The sequence below is a fragment of the Tenrec ecaudatus genome, chromosome 6 (assembly GCF_050624435.1).
Source record: "Tenrec ecaudatus isolate mTenEca1 chromosome 6, mTenEca1.hap1, whole genome shotgun sequence".
Taxonomy (NCBI): Eukaryota; Metazoa; Chordata; class Mammalia; order Afrosoricida; family Tenrecidae; genus Tenrec; species Tenrec ecaudatus.
The window spans coordinates 46,837,214-46,861,940 of record NC_134535.1 but is presented as its reverse complement, the minus strand read 5'-3'; the positions used below and the strand labels follow the sequence as shown (position 1 = coordinate 46,861,940).

At 41.2% G+C, this 24,727-nt stretch overlaps 2 protein-coding genes and 1 pseudogene across 6 annotated transcripts in view; 1 reads left to right on the top strand and 2 right to left on the bottom strand.

Annotated features, from left to right (window-relative positions):
- Window positions 1-711: 711 nt before the first annotated feature.
- CCDC59 (coiled-coil domain containing 59) lies at window positions 712-5,917 on the bottom strand. Its single transcript, XM_075551222.1, has 4 exons — window positions 5,735-5,917; window positions 4,447-4,759; window positions 3,862-3,961; window positions 712-2,350 (listed from the first exon to the last, which is right to left on the bottom strand). Exons 1-4 carry the CDS (start codon window positions 5,874-5,876, stop codon window positions 2,189-2,191), a joined length of 717 nt encoding a protein of 238 aa, XP_075407337.1. The 5' UTR covers window positions 5,877-5,917; the 3' UTR covers window positions 712-2,188.
- Window positions 5,918-6,020: 103 nt separating this feature from the next.
- The window catches only part of METTL25 (methyltransferase like 25), a 123,330-nt gene continuing 104,623 nt past the window's right edge, over window positions 6,021-24,727 (top strand). For 3 of the 5 annotated variants that reach the window (XM_075551219.1, XM_075551216.1, XM_075551220.1), the window contains exon 1: window positions 6,021-6,344. In XM_075551219.1, coding sequence (XP_075407334.1) covers window positions 6,080-6,344 — 265 coding nt within the window. In that variant the 5' untranslated portion in view covers window positions 6,021-6,079. The remainder of the gene's footprint in view (window positions 6,345-24,727) is intronic. The other 2 variants (XM_075551221.1, XM_075551218.1) reach the window with 1 other exon arrangement.
- Window positions 20,617-21,530, bottom strand: LOC142450546 (peptidyl-prolyl cis-trans isomerase FKBP3 pseudogene; annotated as a pseudogene).

The window sequence follows — 24,727 nt, the reverse complement described above, 5'->3', positions numbered from 1 at the left end:
GACTGGGATCACAACAGTCGGTCCTGGATAGAATGGGAGAAAAAGATGGACCATGTGAAAGGTTTACTGTGCCAACCTGGCCAATAGGAATATGGGGGATTATCAAGTCGAGGTTTTGAGGGCAAAGAGATAAATGGCTCTGCAAGGTCTGCCGGTCTCTCTTGCTCTCTGGTGATCAGAACCAGTGTGCTGGTGCTTTAGCTAGCTCTGTCTCAGCCTGTGGATTGTCCTGAAAGCCTGAGGCTCCTTCACTTCGGTGGTGTGCACATCACTGCTGGTGGTGTATCACTTGAGCTTGAGGCTGGTGGATCCTGTCACCTTGCATTGCTTGCATTGAATATCCCCTCCAGCCTTTGCAAAGCTCCCAAGCTACTAAGGGTGACTCACCCTGCTGTTTGCTGCCTGGGGGCAGACTCTGCTTGCCTTGTCCGAGGGAGAACTCCATTCTGCTTCCTTGACTTCAATCCCGCAGCCCTCTGAAGTGGAACCACTTCCAGCATATTAACTATTGCATGGCAGTCATTTGAACTGAACCCTCTGTACTGCTGTGTGGACTAATTAGCTTTTATATTCCTTCTAGCTGTATAAACCTAGTAATAAATAAAATCGTGTCTTGGTTTTATTTCTCTAGAGAACCCTGCCTAACAGAACAGATCTCAAACCCCTATTTAAGTCAGAATAAGTAGAAAACAGAAGACTCTGAGGCATTACTGTGAGAAACTCTTTAAAACTAGAACCAAGTCTATATCCTGTGAAATCACCCTTTATTGAAATAGCACACAAAGGCTACTCCATGATGTGGGTGGTACCTTTGATTGAAAACCAATCTATTTGAAAACGAAAGGTCAACAATTTCTCAGAAGCAAACATGAAGAGGAGGAGGAAGGGAAACAAATGCTGCAAAGGGAACAAATGAGGTGCATTCTGGAAGAAGGTAGACACAGTGTAACTAATGTCAGTGGACCATTTGTGTGAGAAGTGTAAAAGGGTAACCTATCTTGTGCAAACTTCTTTAATAAACTCAGCATCTCCTACTGCATTCTGTCTGTCAATGCAATAAACTGGGATCGTGCCAAAGCAATCTCTCTGGCTTCCCCTTCAGTTATGTGACTGCTTTTCCCAAAGTAAAGATCGCAGGTCTTTCTCCCCATTGCATTTTAGAATGCAGAATCAATTGATAGTGTACACGGAAGTCCTACTACAGCTGTAATGCAGTGTCAGGCGACATTCATTACCACTTTTAACATTTCATTATGCAATCACAATTTTTAAATGACTATTATTACAAACCTTTTGCTTGCAATGATTGTTGCCAACATGTTTTTCAATGATTGCCAAGAAATAAGCAGAAGAAACATCCCAGTACTTGCCTTAGTTCCCAAGGGCACCACGAGGGGACACATTTCAGTGACAGTGTTCTTACAATACAGTTGCACAGATCTGGAAAGCTTAATTCTTGTTGCAACACTACTGGTTTACATGACTATCTGAATGACCAAAGATTAAGAAAGTATTTCATTTCTTTCAGGAAATATTTACAACTAATGACTGAGTCCTTATGCCCACATCTGCTCTTAGAGATCATATCCTTATGTAGTGGGCCACAAGGTAGTTGCAGGACTACTTGTCCTGAATAAAATCTCTGCCCTGATATTTCTAGAAAGTCCATCTCCCAGCAAAATGCACTTAATTTAAAATAAAAGCAAAGCAGGACTGTTGGCCTCCATTGTTGAAATGAATCGCAGACCGCAATTGCTGAACACTGTGTAAATTGAAGCACTGCATTAAAGCTGTTCCTATAAAACATTTTGTACTTACTTTACATATTACAAAAGTATTTATGTTTGAGTCTGCTCCCAAATAGAAGGTGCTTTCGGTTCTTCACTCTATTTTTCTTTAGAAACAAATTAAAACAAGTCCTATAATGTACAACCTGTATAGAAAATGTCCTTTAAAAAAAGAGCATTTGCAACATTTTACACTTAGTGTAACTTAGCAATACAGTTTATGCTCATATATTTAGCTGGCTGTTAAGAGGCACATTACACAAGAAAGTTTCAAAAAGTTTGTGAAAAATGTACTGAAAAGACAATGGAACTTTCCCTTGAAAGATTTGAAGTCCCCTTGTCCATTCAGAAATAGTCGACATATGCAGATGCTTCAGCCACTGATTAAGGATGTATCTGATTTAATTTCCTGCTTGTATTTTTTGAAGAAGATATTCCATTTGTAAATTCAAATTTGGTTGGCCCCTTTTAGTCTTTTTGCTTAATATTTTGAACACTTCCATTTTCTTCTTTTTGTAGAGTCTTTGAGCTTCTTCTCGCTCCTGTTTCCTCCGCTCAAATTCCTGAAATTGTTAACATGCATGATTTTCATTAGTAACAAACCGTTAATCTAGTTCAGAAATTATTTTGAAATACTGTGGAAAAACTCAGGGTGATTTTCTATGTTTTACAAAATATAAAATATGTCCTCTAACTGAAATAGTATATCTTCCTTGCCTTCATATTATAACATAAAATACATATAGTGAAATTAAAACAATTTCAATGATTATATGCAAATAAAAGAAGGTATGTATTTAATGACATAATTTTTATCTATGGTATTTTGTTTCTTCTTCAATTAGCTATTACTCAAGCTTGCAAATCAGAGTGCTGAGGCCATGACAGCAAAGAGTTTAAAAAGAATTGTAAGGGGCTTTAAAGGTTGTACAGTCTAATTTTCACTTAACACTGAACTCTTCCTTTCCAGAAAGCTCAACTGGCATTCTTTTTATTTTCTTACCAATTTACAGGTTGGAAAATTCAAGCAGCATTTACTGATTAAGGGGTGGTGAAAAAGAGGAAGGCTAACTGCAAGATCCCTCAACATGGGTCAGACAAAGAGGCAAAGAACAAGGGATAGATACTACATGGCTTCAAATCGGAAAGGGTGTGCGTCAGGGCTGTATGCTTTCCCCGTACTTATGTAATCTGAATGCGGAAAGAGGGGCTACATGAAGAATGCAGGAAGGCTCATTAACTTATGATATGCACATGGCACACCTTGCCTGCTGAGGGTGACGATGCGAAGCACTTACTGATGAAAATCAAGGACTGCAGTTTTCAGTATAAAGAAAGCAAAAACCCTCATAACTGGTCCAATAACAGTATCATGATCAACAGAGAAAAGACTGATGTTGTCAAGTATTTATTTCATTTTTCCTTGAATCTACAATCAATGTTCATTGAAATAGTAGTCACAATCAATGCTCTTGGAAAAACATGAAGAAATCAAAGGCATATTTCATTAGGCAAATCCCTGCAAAAGGCCTATTTCAGGATGGCCCTTTGAGGACTAAGGAGCTCCTGACCCAATCCTTGGTATTTTCAATTGCCCCACAGGCATATGAAAACTGTTAAAGACCACAGAAGAATTGATTGACTTATGGTGTAAGGGAAAAATATTGAATTCTTTATAGTTAAAAAGAAAAATAAGAAAATATTCTATATACCTTCTATCTTACTTTTTTGCACCAAAGTAAAATTATGAAAATCATGTTTATTTTTCTCAGCCCACTGATTCTTAAATGTTAGTGTACATAAGAATTTAATGAGGTACTTGCATGTTCCTGGGCCATATTCTGAGAAACACTGTCTCAAATGCTCCAATTATTAACCTATACATTAGTTTTATTTTTGACCTAAAAGTATCACCTCTTTAAGACAATTCATAATCAAAGAAAATGAATGTTTTCAGTCCAATATGCTCAGATATCTCATTCATTCAATACTGAAGGCATACTGTTTGTACAACATATACACTTAAAATATAAAAATATAAAATGGAACTAAGTATTCTAAAAGTAGAACTTACCTGTTTCTTAGCAGCACGTTTGGCTTGGATCTGTGAATATTCTTCCTGTGCTTTCTGATTGGATGTTTTCTTTCTCTTTGTCTTTAGGGTAGCAAAGGAGCTTTATAAAATAAATTAACACAAACAAGTCACAAAGGCTCAACAAAACCAAATCAATGATGCATTTATGGCCAATATAGTATTAGTATGGAGAAATTACACTAGTGCAAACTGGTTGGGGGTGGGGAGAGAAGATGAAACAAGACAATATTTCATCAGTAAAGTGCTTACAATTAATTTCATCCCAAGAAGCCATGGTAGTGTAGTGGTTATGTGTTGAGCTGTTAACTGCAAGGCCAGCAGTTGAAATCCACCACTCACTTTGTGGGAGAAAGATGAGGCATCTTCACACCCCTTTAGTACACTATGAGCCACCCTCATAGAGCAATCCTGTAGGGCAGAGCAGAACTGCCCCAGGGTTTCTTAGGCTATAAATCTTTACAGAAGGAGACCGACTTCTCATTCTCCCAAAGAGCAGCTATTGGATTTGAACCTCTGTAAAAGAACCTCTGAACCTAGTGAAAGAAGTCAACAAGACAAACATACTTTACTGCGGTGCTACAATGTTCTTCTGGCAGAGGATGGTCCAGACTGCACTGTTCCTGAGACACAGCCTGGTCAAGGCTGGCGTGCTCTTCTGGCAAAGGTGGTGCAACTTGTCCTTCTGGCAAAGGCTGGCGAACTTTTCTGATTTGTTTCTTGAGCCTTTCTTCTTCAGCTAAATAGAGATGTTTCAGGTGGTCTGGGTATTGATCTGTGAACTGGGATTCCCGTGACGTTTGAAACTTTCTTTCCTTCCAAAGCAATTTCTTGTAACTTTGCTGAATCTTTAGCTTTCTTCGAAGTGCAAAGCCTTGCCCTACATTGAGAAATGTCGATCATAAATTACTTTCATGGGAAGTGGTTAATGAAAAATGCCAAAAATAAACTCTCCTTTTTTAACTTAAAAACAGTACTTCTGGTAACAAAGACGGTGGACAGAATAGAATGATGACCCTTTGCAAGAAGCCCAAGCTAGCAATAGTCAATACAGACACTCAGCTCAGCGTCTCAATGAAGAAATCAGATTAATGTTGGCTGTTTCCTATGTGCACAGATCTAAAAAAAATTCCTTTTATTCAATTAAAATACTTTAGCTTAAATAACTAATTCTAAAATAGAGAGGAAAAGCTCTTCTCTGTTCCCTTATCTCAGAGACACATATTACTGAAGTTTGAAAATACTTTCCCACAAAATAAAAATATACTGTATGACTTCCGAACAGCTAGCAATTCACGGAATACTGAACTTATTTTATATATCAAAAACAAATTAAGGAAGGGAACGAAAAGAAAAGCCAAGAATATTACTTGATTATCTGTATTCAGCAGGGGATCGAGACACTATTCTAACATCAAGGTTGCTCAAGACAGGTCTGGCGATTCGGCGCTCCAAAGATCCTGAGCTAAAACCCCGACGGAGCCATTCTGCTCGACGACACTCATGGGTCACCCAACGTTGGAATCTACCGAGTCCCCCTCTCCCCCCCGACAATCTATCAACCACCCCCTCCTACCATGGACGGTCCCGCATAAATTCATACACGAAAGTGTCTCTGTGGACGCCGATTACCGTTTCCTCAAGAAAACATACAGAAAATCCGGAATAACGCTTAAGACCCGTGTAAATCCTTCATGATAGCACTGCGCGTCCTCCCCACAGGGCCACGCGAAGCTCACAACTTCGCCGTGCTACCAACGCCTTCTCGGCCCCAAGCAGCATCCTCCGGCTGCGCTCCGGGGGCACCCGGGGGCTAGAACATCCCGGGCTTCCCTAAAGCTGCCTTCTTACGTACCCTCGCGGACGCTCCCCGAAAAAGGCTTCGGATGATTCGATCGCCACCTTCTCTGTTTCACGTCCCTCTTCGTGACTTCCACTGGAGAAAGGGCTTCGCCACGCAAACCCCGACTCTCGGCGCGCAGCTTCACCGGCGCCATGGCGGAGGCCTAGTTACCGCCAAACGACTTCCGACGCCGCCAAAATACGTCATCAGGCCGAAGCAATCTATCCTCCACCTTGACACGACGTCCGACGGTCTCTCTCGGCGGTGGATGTATCAGGCCTGTGGCACCTTGTGCCGCCACCTCGTCTGGACTTGAGGGGACGCCTGCGCCACCTACAGCCCGGGAGGTTGGGCGTCATGGCGGCTTCAGTGCCACTCCCGGAGACCCCGGACCTGCCCACGCTGCGTGCCACATTACAGGGGCTCCTGCAGTTCTTAAGGGAGGCCCTGCCGATTTCCAGTGCGCACACGGTAGACTTCTACACGGAATCTGTGTGGGATCAGCTGATCGACTTGTCCCCGGAGACGGTGCTGGCTGCGCTGAGGAGGACCACGGCCGAGGCTCGGTTCTCCGAGGCGCGCCCCCTCGTGGAGGCCGAGAGGGAATCAGGTGCGATGCACGGTAGGCGCGCGGGTGTGGGAGTGGAGAAGATCCTGCCCCACGAGGCGCGTCCCCTAATGGAAGCGGGGCGGGATTCGAAGAGTGACAGATTGCGAGGAGGCGTGGCCGGACGGCGCGCCCCCTGGTGGAAGACGGGAAGAATCGCGTTAGCACAGAGGTGGCGTGGACCATCTTTGGCTCAATTCTATTGCCACCAGGTGTTTCTCTATTTCCAGAATTTAAAAAGGAAAAGCCACAGGGCAAGGAGAGGTTCATTCCCTCAGTAGTTCAACAAAGCTTTCACCGCAGAGCAAGAGAGAATCTGCTCTCAGAGGGCTTATAGATTGTACATGAAACATGGTGGAAGAGAAATCAACAGTGAATGAAATAAACAGCGGCATTTCATCTGATGATAGGGGCCCCGAGGAAAATGAGGCGGAATAACGTGAAAATGTGTGAAGGGGAGCCTCGGTGGCGTAGTGGGATACGTGTTGGGCTGCTAAGCTCAAGGTTCAGCTCTTTGAAACCACCTCCTGTAAAAAGTTACAGCCTCAGAAACCCAGTGTTCGCTCTACCCTGCCCTGAAGTGAGTTTGGTGAAGGAGCTGCTTTAATGTAAGGTACTGAAACTGTGGTCAGTCACAGCAAAGGATTCCGGGGGGGAACGCAAAGTGAAATGGCTGGAGCGGAGGGGCAGCAAGTGAGGGGCAGCAGTTGTTGCCATGGAAGTGAGTATTGATCAGATCCTGTGCTGGAAAACAGTTGAAAACATTTAGACAACAAACTATAAGCTTACCCAATGTATTCTTGTTAGATGGCATGAAGTCCATTCTGAGTCACAGTGTCTCTCTCTGGTTCTTGGGGTCTCCGCCTCGTGGTCCCTTGACTTTATTCTTGTTAGATGGCATGAAGTCCATTCTGAGTCACAGTGTCTCTCTGATTCTTGGGGTCTCAGCCTCGTGGTCCCTTGACTTTTCCCCCCAGGGTCCAGGAAGCCTGCTCACCTGTCACTGTCTCACAGTTCTTTAGTCTGGGCCAGATAAAGAGAAGGTACCCCATAGCCTCACTTCAGCCCTGCTCTTCTGAGTTTGTGCCAGTCTGTGATGTAGCGGGTCCTGGCAGCCTCTCCACTTCAGACAGATCTTGAATGTCTTCTCCCATGGTCCTCTGGGTTTCTCTCCTCTCTGCAGCTCCATGAGTCTACAAAGCAGCTATGGACTAGCATCAGACTATGGACTTGAGTTGAACTAGGTTGGGATACCTTGTTGATACCATTATTGCTTGATATAAAGTCCTTACACATAGTTCAGTGTCACTGGATTTGTTTCTCTAGATAACCCAACTTAACACAGTGGCCATCTATTGCGTGGCGCTCTATGTTGAGGGGTTCAATAATTCGTTACAATGACATGCAACTTAAGAGGTACCTTGAAAGAGTTTATAGGAAAATTCCATTATCCTTCAATTGCATTTTTTCCATCAATTTTTTGAAGCCCTCTAGTACAGTTCAGTGGCTTATGAAGGAAGTTACAGGGTATAACTCAGGATCAGATCAGGAAGCATGTAGGCCAAGTCTGGAAGGTTCTTTGGTATGGAGAGCACGTGTCTCCAAGCTTCTTGCTCACACCTCTTAGCTGAGTTCCAGCAGTGGTTGTGAACTCACCACTCTCTTCAGCACCCTTGCCAGAGCTCTCATTGCCCTTCAGTCTGTCAACAGTTCTTGCCCCGTGTTCCTGCTTTTAGGAGATGCCTCACCGCCTATTTGTAGCTTTTCTTACTCTCTTCTTTCTTTCTTTTTATTCCTGTCTTACTATTCTTTCAGAAACCTCTGTGTATTTGGCTGCATATATAAGCAAATTCCTTGTCAATTTCAAGGGCGGATTCTCCCAAGAGGGCCACAAACTGACCCATTCCTTTAGGGAAACACAGCCAATTCATCTGCGTAGTAATCAGCGCTTCATATATATAGTACATTCACCAAGCCCTGCATTGTGCAGAGCCATCACTGGCCAGGCAGCCGCCCAGGACCAGACGAAAACTATCAAGATGTTCAGTTTTTCACAACACACTCTGAAGATGTCCATCAATCTGGACAAAAAAGACCAATCTTCTGGGGTAGACAATCAGATTTTGGGGGAAACAAATCAATCAAGCTGTTTTTCTGAAAGCCAGCAAAAGGCCACCCAATGGAATTCATTTCCCCATGGGTTCTCTTATCCTGTTTATGAGATTAGGACTGGAGGATTAGTTTGCCAGAGGCACAATTGATAGTGGAACATTCAATGGTGACGAATCCAGAGTTTGAGTGCTTCGCCACCATGATGCAAATCCACACTGAATGATTGAGACGTAAGTTTCCAAGTCAATATTCACCAAAATCATTCTTTGGTGTGTGGCACTAATATTTCTTTAGTTGTTATTATTTCCTGCCTCAAGAGTGTAAGAGTTGCTTACTATTATAGTAGCTTTATTGCCCAAAAGAATCAAAGTATGTGGTCAATAGATCTGACGGAATAGTTGTTAATGAACAAATGGCACTGTTAGGGTGCGGTGACCCCTTTCCCGGGCAGATCCTGGTGCTGCCAGCTTCTGGGAAGGAGTGGTGTCATAGTTGCAACGCAGAGACTGAGCAAAAAGGTAGAAGGAGGCAGCACAGCAGGCTTATTGATCAGTAAAGTCAGGATACACTGCAGACAGGCCCCCAAAGCCTACACTACTGGAAGGGCCACAGGAGTGAGACCCCGCCCAGGACTGGCAGGCCCTCCCCACATGTTTGACAGGGGGCATTGAGCTCAGGACTGGGTTTAAAACAAAACAAAAAAACGGAGGTTGTCCCTGGTTGGTTGGGACCCAACTGTGTCCTTCCTCTCTTGTCAAGATCCTGGGTGGTCAGCCTCCCAGCCTCTGGCGTGTCCGCTTCTGTTATGTGGTGACTCATCAGTCAGGTCAGTCAGGCGGCTTCCTGTCTTGTCATCATCAACACTTCTTATTTGTTTTCTTAAATCGGGAGTAACATATTAACCTAGTTGGTGGGAACCCAAAACCACATTTGTATTTATCCAACAGCATGTTTGAGGGACAAAAGAGACCCCAAATCTCTTAAATTTATATTATAAAGACACATTTATTAAGTCCCAACTACAACAAAGACAAACAGGCACAAGGACAGTTCATCCAGATAAGGGAGACCTGCATGAGTTGATAATAATGTCAAAGAGTTGACAGAGAACCAGCAGCTGAAATAGGACATGGGTCAATGAAAGAAACTCGCGAAAGCACGATGGTGACATCAACTCTTCCCAGATCAGGCAGGACTATAGGAGCGGGAATAGGGCCCTCACTGGGACATCCCCGTTGTGCTAGATAGAAGAGCTTACCAGACTCTTTCAGCACTCCAACCAAGGCAGTAAGGAGGTGACTCATGACTCCTCGACCCTAGCACCCAAGTTTCCTTTAAAGACCCACGGAGGCAGGTCCCTAAATGTTAGTCCTCCCTCCTTGCCTGGCTGGTGGAGTGTTAGTGATCCACTTTGTAATGTACTCTGCTGGAGGGCAAGGCCACTCACATGGCAGGTTAAATGGTTAGAAATGACTCAGTGGGGACTGAATAGTATGTGTAGACAAACTGGGTTTAGGCTTCCACTGTTAGCTGCAGCCTGCTGTCATTTTACTGTTCAGAATTTAAGCTCTAAGACTAGCAAATGGTGCTCACCTTTAAAATGCCCCTGGTATGCTCACTCGTTTTGTTTAAAATACTGATTTGCATAAATAGTTTCCTCTAGTGCTAGAAGACTATCTTTCAAAATCTATTCTTAGGAGGAATCTTCCATTGTGATCATGTCTTCAAGACATGTAACATTTTGTGCCATTGCTCGTACAATGAGTTTGAGTCTCAGAGAAAACTTGGAATCGTTGAATCAAATCAGTAACATTAAAAATCAATAGCTATTATGGTATAGATGATATCTTAATAAATCTAATCTAGCAATTACATAGATTTTCAGAATACAGGGTTAAAATTCCAATTTCTCTACAATATTTAACATTTCTACAGCCTCGTGAGATCTAATTTGTTTGTTCCGTCAGTGAACATTGAGTGTTTAGTATGTGCCAGGTTTTTCTGAAGAGCGAGGAAAATCGCTTCATTTTGCTTGCGTTCAAGAGAAAAGCAGTAGCAATTTTTTTTAAGTCCTAGAAAAATCCGTTAGATAAGGAAAAGTAGGCGGAGAGAGCATGTTTGCCACTGACAAGAGCTCAGTGAGTAGACTCTCGGCAAGATGTCTGAATAGGCGGCAGATAGCGCACGAGGCCATTGGAGGGAGAGCATTGCGGACGGTGGAGCCAGGGAGTGCAGAGATGCCTGGGGTGGGAGTGTGCACGGTTGGTTTATGGAGCAGCAAGGAAACTGGCACAGGTTTCCATAAGGGACTCAGAGAAGAATGGATGTCTGCAGGAGTTCCTAGTAAACATAGTCCCCGGAGCTGCAGTGAGGTAGTATACTGTGTGAAAGTATACTAACAGGTGTTCAAACAGTCATTTGATGTTTTATGAGAGAAAGCCATTTCTGAAAAACCACCCGTGTGGCTGTTGTAGTACCCTTCTTTCGTGAGGTGCTCTCTAGCCTCGTCAGAATCCTAAAACATAGCTAGGAAAGGGGAAGAGATGAATGATGATGTGAGCAAAAGAAATGCTATTTTAGGTAACATGATCTGGGAAATCTTCTCTGTACCAGCAAAAGGTGAGGAGGATTAAGTTCAGTGCCCAGAGCAGATGGAAGTATGAGGAGTATTATGGTGCATATTTTATGATGATAACAGTCATATTACACTAAATCTGCCACAAATTGTTTTCACAGTTTGTGTGGTTCAGGAATTCTGGAGCCCTGCGGCTGTGTGACTGGGTTGGCTGTGAGCACTGGCGGCGTTGACATGGCGTGGGGTCGCATGAGGTTACAGGAAAGAGTGGTTAGTGTGCCAATGGTGTGAATCCTTTTCTTGAATTAAATAGCTTTCTGTGTATATATGGAAAGTTCCATGGACTGCCAGAAGAACAAATAAATCTATCTTGGAAAAAGTACAGCCAGAATGTTCCTGAGGATCTAGGATGACGAGACTTCATCTTATGGACATGTTAGCAGGAAAGACTAGTCCCTGGGAAAAGACATCATGTTTAGTAAAATAGAGAGTCAGCAAACAAGAGGAGGACCCACAGGAGGGCTCACTTCAGATTAATTAGGTCTCACTTCAGATTAAAATTTCTTAAAATGTATACACTCACTCCTCCTTTGTTGACATGGTTAAATCCCGAAGACCAGCTCATTATGCCAAATCAGCATTATTGAAAATTCCGTAACTGCCATATTACATTGGTAAGGCACAGCATAACTGATAGTGGACTCTTTACTGTTGTTGTTAATAGAGAAAGTGTGATGGTGTGAATGTCAATAATTGAGTAGATGTGCATAACATAGATGGGATTAGCCCTCTGCAGAAGAAGGCTACTAGACATAGCTTCTGAATAGCTGGCTGATAGGACAGACAAAAATCTTTTTTCACCTCGGAGATTGAGATTTATTTTAACCCCTTCAAGAGTATCAGACATTGTTCTTGCGAAGTATTGACTGCATATGTAAATCTTTAACACTCTTCTGAAACATCTATTGGCCTTCAGACAGTGACCTTCATGGAGCAGCAGATTCTTCCAAAAAGCAAGAGGGAGAGAGATATTTGGTGTTCGGACAGCCAAATATTTCACGAAATAGAAATAGCTCTGCTCTACAGAGACAATTTAGCCAACCATCCAACTTGACTAAAAATTTATTTAAGAATGATTACCTTCCCTGGTTCTGATTCTAAAATTAGCAGACTGGGTTAGCAAATAAGGGGCTGATGGCTCTGTGGGTTAGCCATTGCACTGCTAACTAGGTTAGAATTTCCACCCCAGACGCTGCTCTGTAGGAGAAAGAGGAGGCTCTGTTCCCATAAAGATCTGTCGTCTCAGAAACCGTGTGTAGTGTTGCTTTGTGTCAGAATGGACTCAGTGGCAGTGGGTTTGTTTGGAGTTGAACTTAGCAAATGAATAGTGTGCTATTCTTATACTTCTTAAAATAAAATAAAGTTACTTCTATAATCTTAGTTTAAAATCACTTATAAAAAAACTAATCAATCTCTCGGGAGATCAATTTTGTGCACCTGCAAAGCTGTGAAGCAGAGCCAGTTCTTGATGGCTTTGTCAGCCAAAGCCTCGGGGCCTCTAAGACTGCCTGCTTTGGGCCAGGGTGTGAGGGGAGAAGTAGTCTTTTTGTTTTTTTTCCCCTTCTCTTGTGTTTTGTCATTATTACTCATGTGATCCTTTCTGGGATTGTATACTGAAGAAATGGTGAGAGAGAGAGTGTGTGTGTTTATGTGTACACACAATTATATAGCTATAGACAGTGAAACCCCTGAGAGCTGGAACTAGACTGCAGCTTCTGCCTTCACTGGTGTAGTTTTACCATTTTTCTATGATTCATTTGAGTGGAAAATATTTGTGTTTTCTTTCTTTGGTTTCTGCCATACATCAGCTTCAGCTTTCGGAGGTTTCACTGTAATGTCCTATCATTTAAAGAGAACAATACAAACACTATGCCAGCACTAGGCTATTTTATCAAACTTTCCCTTAAATTACTCTTACTGCATCTCGATAGATTAAATTTCTTCCTGTTAGTTTTTGTTGTTATTGGTGATAGAGGTAATCGGGTAGTATTTGTGGTGCATTCACTTAAGATGAAACACGTGAAGCTACAAAGCACTAGGAGATTAAAAGTGAAAAAAGAGAAAATGATTCGTGTGGTATGTTTTACTTCCTTGTATGTAGCTTTTATTCATTCACTACTCTTATTCTCAATCTTTCTGGTTCATTTTAAATGATTTCAGTTGGGCAGAAAATATGACATGCCCACAGAACCAAAGATGATGGCAATTATCAGCCCTATTTCTGGGGAGTTATTATAATCTGAAGAATTGATGCATTTGGATTATGATTTTGGTGAAGAATATTAAAATAACTGTGAAAATCCAAAAGAACAAACACCTCTCTTGGAGGAAGTACAGACAGACTGGTCCTTAGAAGCAAGGAAGGTGAGACTTCATCTCATGTACTTTTGGCATGAGAGACCTGTCCTGAAATGGACATTATGCTTTATAAAGTAGAGGGAGACAATCAAGGAGATGGATTGACATAATGTCTGCAACAATGAACTTGAACATAACGGGCCCCAACAGTGTTTCCTGCTTTAGTACATGGGGTTGCTTCGAGTCAGAACTGACCCAATGACACCTTCGAATAATCAAAATCAAGGAGGAGTGGCAATGCAGACAGATCTTTGGGAATCAAGGAAATTAGCCATCACGTTTTGTCTATTTGATGTACAGGAAATTGTCCCGTCAGGCGGGACATCAAGAACGTGGACACCTGAAAGAGGGACTGGGAATGAAGATGGGCAAGGGCACGAGAAATGGAGGCAAGACAGGAATCTGATCAAGCCTCATTTATTGAGTTGAGAGCAGAGGTTTAAATAGCCAGGAAGGGCGGGCACCATCACGTCACATGTAAAATAAGGTAAAGCTGAGGTAGCCAATAGTCTTCAAACAAGGAAGGGATGGTGGGCAACTGATCAAACAGGTAAGTATGCTAATGAAGCATTCCTGGTGAGCCTGGTGGGAGATGCCATCAGGCATGTATTGACCAATGAACATAGCAGCTGCTAGTGAAAGATCACCAATCCTAGCAAGGGTCAGGGCAGCCACCCTCTGGCGGGAAAGGAACAAAGGGCAGAAAAACCTCTGGGCAGTTTGTATGGTGAGAGTAGATTCATGGCTAAAATCCAGGGTGGGGAGACACGCAGCTCCCGATAGGAAATACTATGAGATTATTTCTTTTAGTAGGGAATATTTAGAACTTGAATTTATATTTTAATGACAGTTCCTCCACAGTGCCCCCACATCTTTTGATTTTTAGAAATTTAGTAAAACCCAGCTCATGAAGATTCTGCTCGTGTATGATATTTCCCCCTCCATATACTTAAACTGTTTTCCCATGTTTATCCAATGAGAATAAATTTTAGTACTGTCCATATGTTTAGACTTTTTCTATGGGAAATCATTAACCTTATTTTCAAAAAGTTGAAGTTATAGTCCCCTAACTTCATTAGTTAGAGTCTTTTCCAAGTTTACTTTGATTCTATTTTCACCTCATACCTCAGTGGTTAAATATCTATACTATGAATGATATTGCTATTGTTTACCCAAGCTCACAACCTGCCAGCTCTTTTTCCTCTACTTCTCTTTAAACCTCTCTTTTCTATTCCTCTTCTTCTTTGAAATCCTGCAACATAATCATAGCAATACTTTCCAAACTTGTGTATATATTTATAGGTTCAGTAGTAGGGTAGCAGATGGACATTGGGCCTCCTCACGCACACTCCCTCAAAACAATAGCACCTTGCTCAGCTAAACGGTCATTCCATGATACTCACCTTCCCGACATGATCGCTGAAGACAGACGTGTGCATAAGTAAACGTGAAGAAGAAAGCTGATGGTACCCGGCTATCAAAAAGATATAAACATCTGGGGTCTTAAAGGCTTGAAGGCAAACAAGCGGCCATCTAGCTCGGAAGCAACAAAGCCCACAGAGAAGAAGCACACGGCCTAAGTGAATATAAGGTGTTGAAGGGACCAGGTAGCAGACACCAAAGAACAAAATCCATCATTGTGTGATCACCTACCCCACATAAACACTGAAGACGAATGTGTGCATAAGTTAGTGTGGTGAAGAAGGCTGATGGTGCCTGGCTATCGAGAGATATAGTGTCTGGGGACTTAAAGGCTTGAAAGTAAACAAGCGGCCATCTAGCCCAGAAACAACAAAGCCACATGGAAGCAGCACACCAACATGTGTGATCATGAAGGGCTGAGGGGAACAGGTTTCAAACAAAAAGGTGGGGGGGGGGGGAAAGTCATATCACCGTGAATGAGCGGCATGCGTGATGGGGACCCAATGCCCATCTGTAGACAGCTGGAGATCCCTTTCAGAGTGGTAGTGGGGAGGAGATGAGTCACTCAGGGTTCAGTGTAGCAACAATGAAACTCAAATCCTTCCTCTAGCTCTTGAACGCTTCCCCCACCCCCCCACCCCCCACTTATCATGATCCCAATTCTACCTTGTGGACCTGGTTAGACCAGAGGATGCACAGCGGTGCAGTAGGGATCTGGAAACACAGGGAATCTAGGACAGATGAACCCCTCGGGACAGCAGTGAGAGTGGCGACACTGGGAGGGAAGGGAGTGTAGAAAGGGGGAACTGATCTCGGGATCTACATGTAACCTCCTCTCTGGGAGACGGGCAACAGGAAAGTGGGTGAGAGGAGATGCTAGGCCGTGAAAGATAGGATAGAGTAATAATTTATAAGTTATTAAGGGTTCGTGCGGGAGGCGGTCGCAGGGAGGGAGGGGGAGGGAAAAAAGGAAAATGAGTTGATTCCAGGAACCCAAGTGGAAGGCGAATTTTGAGAATGATGAGGGCAACGAATGTATAAGGGTGCTTTACTGAATTGATGTATGTATGAATTGTGATAAGAATTGTATGAGCCCCAATAAAATGATTTATTTTTTAAAAAAGAGCTCAAAAGACACATTGCATTAGGTAACACACAGAATAAACCTAGAAAGTGAGGGTATCAGTCACCACATTCTGGATTCTTGCTTTAATACTTAAGTGGTATGTAACCTTACATCTGTTAGTTAAACTTTAGAGCCTCAATTTCTTCAATTGAAATGTAGACTGTAGTTCCTGCCTGACAGGATTGTGTGAAACTAGTTTTAACTCACCAGCCACTCCATGGGAGAAAAGTCTTTCTACTCCCATAGCAGTTTTTAGAATAGTTTCAGATTTTTTATTTGAAAGAGTAAATGATCACTGCTCTGAGCTACAGGCTGAGGTAACGAGAACTAGAAGGGATTTCAATAAATTTGACCCTAAATTCGTTGAAAGAAAATTATAGCTAACAGCCAAACCCTAAGCATCTCTTCTATGACCTGTGCACGTTCTGTATTCTGAAAAATTTACTATGGGCAATGACAGATTTATGATCATCCAGTATTCTTTAAAACTTAGGACCACCCTGTGCCTGGATAATTGTATATCCTAATTTACTTTGCTAAAATTACTTAGCACTTTCTCATCGTGGCAATGTCCTGAATGTTGCAGTGAATACAAAGTTGTTGGGCTGATTTTTATTTCAGCCTTCAAAGAACTTACTCTGTAATAGAGGAGATAGAACACACCCCCACTCCCACCCCTCCACCAAACAAACAGACACAAGCAAGAAAAACCCCACAACTGTTGTTCCCAACTCTCAACCAGCCATTGGGCGGAGGAGAGCTGCTCTGGGATGGGAGTCAGGGCGGTGGTCCGGAGGCTGTAAGCATAAGGAAAAGTTGACTGTGGCCTCTGTCTCCCTTGGACCTGCCCAGAATATTGTCCTCAGTGCCATGAGGTCTCCATTAATAGTTATAGTACAGGACAGAGTTAAAAGATAAATGAACAATTTCTGAGCAGAATTTTGTCCTAGTTTTTTTTACATTTAATGTGATCTGTGAATTAAATTAATATATTCTCACTAGACTTTTAAGTAGTACATGAAAATCTTATGCTCTGAGCATTGGCAAGAAAAGTCAACACTCCAAATCTTTTTATCTCCTTAATATTCAGGTTCCAGCTACATGAAGTATTTTTATTCAAATACAGTTTATTTCATTTTCCAAATATTTTTGTCTTTTAAAATAAAAATATCAATTGTTATATTTCTTGTTTACAGTAATCTTCATAATTTTCAATGGTAAATTTGTGTGTGTGTGTTTCATGGAAAGTCAAGCTGTTTGCTGCTTCTTATTTTGTTATCTCTACATTTCTTAAGATTGTTTATGCTATTTTAGTAGCAAGTGAAGTAATCTAACATAATTATTTTTAAAACTAGAAAGTGACCAGGTAATTCAGAAGTTCATCATAACTGGCTTTACATTTGTCAACAGTTCGCTAGTTATTTTCTCAGTTTATTCTTACCTAAGACTGTTCTTTGTCTACTGATATCAGAACATTAACCAAACTCAGCAAACCTGCCCTTTTATCACAACAGTTACATTTATAAATGCGTATGACATGTCATGCTTTGTTGGAATTGTAGTTATAACAAAAGAAGGATTTTTAATAATGGCGCTATTGTTAAATATCTTACAACACTAGTTTTGAGGGTGGGTCATTTTTAATCTCCCTTGCAAGCTCTGAGTGCTATCTACTTCTATCTTTTTTCTTCTTTTCATTGACTTTTTCTCCTGTTCATCTACTGCAGTGGTTCTCAACCTGTGGGTCACGACCCCTTTGGAAATCGAATGATCCTTTCACAGGGGTCACCTAAGACCATCGGAAAACACATATTTCCCATGATCTTAGGAACCAAGACACCGCTCCTCTATTCATCTCTAGGCGGATCCGCCTACATGCAGATATGCCCACATGCAAAGACTTACCCCTGCTACACCATGCTTCAAGACAAAATTTCATTTATTTTTAATTAGAAATAAGTAGTTCACAATATATAATTCTATATAGTTTTTGTGATTAAACACTATGCTTTAATTATGTTCAATTTTTAATCATGAAAATACATCCTGCATATCATTACATATACATCAATACATCCTGCATATCGTTTACATTATGATTCATAATAGCAAAATTACAGTTATGAAGTAGCAACAAAAATAATTTTATGGTTGGGGGTCACTACAACATGAAGAACTGTATGAAAGGGTTGTGGTATTAGGAAGGTTGAGAACCATTGATCTACTGTATGCGGTCCTCAAATTTTTTTTGTGGGTGTTATTTTAATTTTTAGTTCCCTAATGACACATTACTGGGAGAAAGACAAGGCTTTCTACTCCCGTAAAGAGTTAGTTTGGGAAACTCGCAGGGGCGGTTTATCCTGTTCTGCAGGGTCACTGTAAGCCTGCATCTACTTGACGATGGCAGTGATTTGTTTTGTTTTTAATTACATATGATGCAGACTGGTGGGTTAGGAATTGGGCTGTTAGCACACAGAACCAAAATGAGGCTGTCTGCTCCCCAAAAGATGTAGTCATGGAAATACTGGAGAACCATTTCACTTTCTTCTGTGGGATTACCATGAGCTAGGATTGACGTGATGGCAGAGGGTTTGCGTTTGGAATGACATGATGTTGAGAAACATTATGACAATGTCTTAAGTATTTTGGTGAACAAAAAAAGGGACTGCTTTTTATCTCCACCTTCAAAGAACTTACATTCCAATAAGGGAGGTAGAAAATCAAACTAAGCAAGTATAGATATTCTTATGTACCATCTGTATATCTGCTTAGTGAAGTATTTGTTCATATCTTTTGTATATTTCTTTTTTTATTGTGAATTGGATATACAGAGGAAGTCAGTTTTCCACTCAGTAATTCCTGTAATATTGTTTCATGTCATTGCTTGTAACTTACCCCATGTAGTATCATATACCCTGTTTCCTTTTCCATTTATCCTTTTTCCTAATGCTTCTGCACATGGTTATTAGAAGTTTTTCCTGAACATTTTGAAATCCTATAGTACTTATCTAAAACCTTCAAAGCCATTGCTGTTGAGTCGATGCTGAGTCTTAGGGACCCAATAGGACAGCGTAGAACTGCCCCTGGGAGTATTTTAGACTGTCACTCTTCACAGGAGTAGAGAGCCCTATCTTTTTCCTGAGGAGCAGTGTGGATCACAGCCCGATGCCTAACCACTAAGCCACCAGTGTGCCTCACCAGTACTTCTAGCACAGATACACACATATGTAGAAATAACCTCTACCAGGTGTGCCTATATGTAGATATACATAAATACATACACACATATTCTAGAGTAAGGTCCCACTGTTACACCTGTTCAGCTTGTGTGTCTCTGTGTGCATCTCCTCAGATGATTGTTGTTGTAGGATTGTGTTTATCATCGTTTTTATTTCTGTTGCCTTTAACTCTTATACTTCTCACAGCGTCCTTTGTTGACTGAACTGTTAACTACAGGTTGGCTGTTCAAAATCCACTAGCCGCTCCATGAAGGAAAGATGTGGCTGTCTTCTTCCACAAAGAGTTAGCAATCTCAGAGAGCTGAAGGAGCAGTCCTGCTCTGTCTAAGGGGGTTATTGTGTTTGGAATTGACTCATGGAGTGACTGATGGGTTTTAAACAATCAATGATGCGGTTAACACTCAACACTTAAACCCACCGTGATTTGTGTATGTATGTGATGTATATATATATATATGTGTGTGTGTAAATCCACTGCCATCTAGTGAGCAAGACTGTACACAGAGTAGAACTGCCCCTTTGGGTCTCTGAGGCACCAAATCTTTAGAGAGGCAAAAAGCCTCTTCTCAGCAGCAGTTGGTAGGTTGACCTGCTGACCTTGCAATTAGCCTCCTACTGCATAACCCAATGAAGCCTCAGGGCCCCGGGGTTATATGTGTGTATATGTGTGTGAACTCACATGTATACATGTGGTTATTTGGTGCCATCAAGTCAGTTCCTATCGCAGAGACTGAAGCATTGCCCGGTCCTGTGCCGTCCTCACAGTTATCTTTGTGGCAGCGACTGTGTTCATCCTTCTCTTTAATCTGCTTTGTTCCCAAATGGCCCTCTACTTTGACAAGTATAACGTCTATTTTCAGGGACTAATATCTGTTTATAACATGTCCAAAGTATGTAAGATGAAGGCTTGCCACCTCCCTTCAAAGGCTCATTCTGGCTGTCTGTCCGCCAAGACAGATCGGTTTGTTCTGGCAGTGCAAGCTACTGTCAGCATTCTTTGCCATTGCCATAATTCAAATGCATTCATTCTTCTCTCTGCCATATTCATTGTCCAACTTTAACATGCAGATAAAATGATGGGAAATACTATGCTTGGCTTTGACTCACTTTAATCCTCAAAGTGACATTTTTGTTCTTTTTAACTCTTAGAGCTTGTGCAGCAGGTTTTCTCAGTATAATATATCATTGACATGGATTCGTTTGTATTGAGCCTTTTCATTTACAATAAGAGGTAAAAGGAAATCAGTTATCTTAACCAGTATTCTACAAAGTTGTGGTCAAATACGTTAGCCTTTGAGGACAGGGGATTGCATTTTTCCAGAGTCAGGGATCAAGTCAACAAGTTTTAACTTCTCACCAGTTAATTCTCCCTTAAACATAACAGCCATGCTAGCTTTAATTAGTTACCTCACATCGCTCAAGGGCATGTATCGTCACTGTTGTCTTTAGACTTGAAGTGCTGCCATTTGAATCAATACCCACTAATTCTACTTCAAAAGTTTTTCTATGCTGGAATTTTGCCATCTTCCCTTTCTTTCCATAAGCCCATTCTGGTTCCGCCTCTAGTTGAGCCTTCTCCCCTGACTCAAGAGTCCAGAGTGCTTCATTCCATCCTCTGATAACTTTGCCAACTCCAATCTTAACACTTAAAGGGTTGGCATTTCCTTCTTATTGTCACTTGTTTGAATATTCGTATCCAAAGCAGTCCCAGCATGCAGTGTTCCTGCAGACCAGCAATGAGCAGCATCACCCATGTGAGGCAAGTTGGCTTTATCTCCCTTTGTTAAGGACAGATTTTATATATTTTGGTGGACCCTCTTCCAGAGTCTCTTCAGACTTGTTTGATTTCCGTTTGTCATCAGTAACCTTCACATTCTTCACCTGCTCACTTTATGCTCTCAGTTTGTTTGAAATGCTTAGTTTCAAAATGATCGTAGGCTGTAACCAAATCATCCTTGTTAGCGATTTTAGCCATATTTTTTAACATTTCCTAATAGCTTATGTTCTGCAAGAAACAAGTCTGAAGAAGAAGAGGTGGAATCGTCCCAAGATGTCTCTTGCCCAGATGAAAGATTGGGTAGCTCAGAAGAAGGCAAGCTTCCTCAGAGCTCAGGAGCGGGTTACAGAGAGCTAAGCCAAACCATAATTTTCCATGAGGATTTATTACATAAATACAATAAACTATTTCAAGCAAAAAAAAAGAAACAAGTCTGAACCTTGATCCTAAACTTGGTAATGTCCTTCTTAAGCAGCTGCTCGCTGCATGGCTGCTCCATGATTCCTGCCCACTGTGGAACGCACGCCACCATCTTTCCCCGTCACCTCAGCTCCACTGAGCTAGCCCACCAGGCTCCTCATTTGATATCTTTACTGGTGCATCCACGAGTGTTAATGGTGGATCAAAGTAAAATGAAATCGTTGAAAAATTCAATATTTTTTCTGCTTATCACAATGTTGTCTCTTGGTCTACTTATGAAGATTTTGGTTTACTTTAAGTTGCATGTCATACTGCAGTCTGATCTTTATCAGCAAGTGCTTCAAGTCTTCTTCATTTTCAGTAAGGAAGATTGTCATCTGCATATCACAGGATGTTAATAACCCTTCCTCTAATCCTGATATTACCATCTTCTTCACATAGTTCAACGTAGATTATTTACTCTGCATGCATTCAGATTAAATGCTTTGATTAGGTTCTGTTGAGGCCATTCCTACAGAATGCAACACTGCCCGTGTCTGTACCATCCTAGAAACTGGTATGTTTGTGCCCATCGTTGCAGCCACTGGGTCAAATTGAATAAATATGGTGAAAGAAGACAACCTTGACCATGCACCTTTCCTGATTTTAAGCCATGCAGAATGCCCTTGTTCTGTTTGAACGAGAGCTTCTGGTTCCATGGACAGACTTCATATGAGCACCATGAAATGTTCCAGAACTCCCACTCTTTGAGAAGGCTTCCACAGTGTATTATGACGCACACAAGCGAGTGCCTTTGCGCAGTCAATAAAACAAAAGTAAACATCTTTATGGCATTCTCTCCTTTCAGCCCAGATCCATGTGACATCCTTCCTGCCTTATCTTCTGAATCCTCTTTAAAGTTCCGGCAGCTCCCTCTCAGTGTACTGCTGGGGTCACCTTTTGGGGGGATGGGTACAAATATGGGTCTCTTTAAGTCAGTTGACCATATAGCTGTCTTTTGCCTGTCTTGCCATACACTAGTGAATGAATCCTGTACTTTATCAGCTTGTTGAAGTAGTGCAATTGGTATCCCATCAATTCTGGACCTTTGTTTTTCACTAACACCTTCAATGTAGCTTGGACTTCTTCCTTCAATACTATCAATTTTGGATCATTTGGTACCTCTTGAATTAGTTGAATCTCAACCAGTTCTTTTTTGTACACTGATTCTGGGTATTCTTTCTAATTTCATTTGATACTTCTTGATTTATTGAATATTTTCCATTAGAATCTTTCAATATTCAAAGTTACTTGAATAGTTTCTTCATCTCTTTCAGCTTGTACTGTACTGAGTGCGTTCTTCCCTTTTGTAGTTTTAACTCTAGGTGCATGTACATTTCTTCATAATTACTTGGGAAATTTCTGCTTAGCCTAGTCCATCTTGCTGGTATGTTCTGCAGTTTGAAAGCTTCTTTGGAATCTGCTCACTATCGGAGATGCTGCCAGTATTTGAAGTACTGCTGCCAGAGTTCACAGCATCACAGTGACATGCAAGGCGCCACGGTGCGGCACAGTGAGTGACAAGTGGTGGGATACACACACACACACACACACACACACACACCCGAAGTGGGCGTTCTCAGCCTAGTAAATTAGACTAGCGACACAATAATAAAGATACTGGAAATAAAAGATGATTTCAAAAGAAAAAAAAAGATGATTTCAAAATTAGATTTATTTGCTATTCTTGTCAAGTTGGTTTTGACTCAGTGTCCCCATGTGTGATGATACAATTGATGCTAGAAATGAACAGCTTTATAAACATTGAAAAAGAATAATTCTAGGCTTATATGTCATTATTGTGTACTTTTTCATGTTTAAAATTTTTATTATAATCCCCAAATACCAGAAAAAATACTTAAGATGAATTATTTATCATAATAGTAACATAATGCAAGATGAAAATGAGGAAACAGTAAGAGATAGTAATCCTTAGTCTCCTAGGCTACATATCCTATTGAAAAATTGATTCAGATGAATGATATACAGCTTTTCCCTCAGCAATCATAGGTGCAAACACAGAAACACTGGACTCGGCACTAGGTGACGCTCAGCGTTCCAGAATGGTGGCTGAAAGCAACAGCACTGTGACAGAACGGTCTGGTATCTTGACTTAGGCCGCACATTGGTCTGTCCATGCTGCAACCTTTTTCTCATAATCTTCTTAAGAATTATTAATATGTTTTATCCAGTCATTTAACTAATTTTTATCAATTAATAAAATTATCTATCCCCCTTGTGAAGAAACATGGTGTTTCATATTCAGTATTAAATATCCAGTTAGTAACTCTAGGCCTATTCCAAGGAGAATTACTAAAATTTGATTATTTCCCTTTGATTATTTAAAATCCAAATTGGGAGAGTTAAGCAGTTTTGCAGGTATTTATTTTTTCTCTGTGTAGCAGCCTCCTGGAATTGTGATTCCCTAAAGAATAAAATGGTCCTATTTTGAGGAATTATAAAATGTCACTACAGCCTTTGAGCAGGAAAAGAATAAGGTCTGGTGGTCAGAGTTAGATTAAGAAGTCCCCTGGGTAGCACAAACCATTAAGTGCTCAGCCACTGGGCCGAGAGTTGGTGGTTCAAACCTATCCAGAGGTACCTGGGAAGGCAGGCTTGGTGCTCTACTTCTCAACCTCTGAGCAGTTCTACGCTAAACCAGGGGGTCACCCTCAACAGAATCCACTCAGTAGTTGCGCATAACAACTGACAGAGAAAAGTTTATAGTTAATGCAAATTCCTTTACTCATTTATTGTATTTAGCAAATTATAATAAATGAATTCACTTAAGGGATAATGGAATAGACACACATCTATTTGTTTTAATGTTGAAATCTAAGTAATTGTGTTTATTTTAAGAAGGGCAGATAAAATTAAACTCAGGTTAATGAAATGTACAATGAAAGAAAAACTATAGTGAGAGAGAAGTACGGCTTAATTTTAATTTCTTAAAATCCCTTATTTTATACTTACTATTTTTCTGGGACAGAAATCCTCTATGAACCTTGCGTCAATAGTAAACAAACTGAAAAGGCTTTATTGTTCTTGGAAACATAGTAATGTAGGCCCTCGTCAGCATAGAGCAAAGGAACAGTGTTCTTCATGAGAGATTAGTTGCTGTGTTAGTTACTGCTAATGTAGTGACATTTGAAATGATATTGTCGAGACATTATGAACGATGGAGCTTAAGAAATGGCAGTTGAAATAGAAAGTGAAATGTCTTGGTAGGAATAGGAAAGAAACTGATTTTTATGTACTTGCTGTACTCAA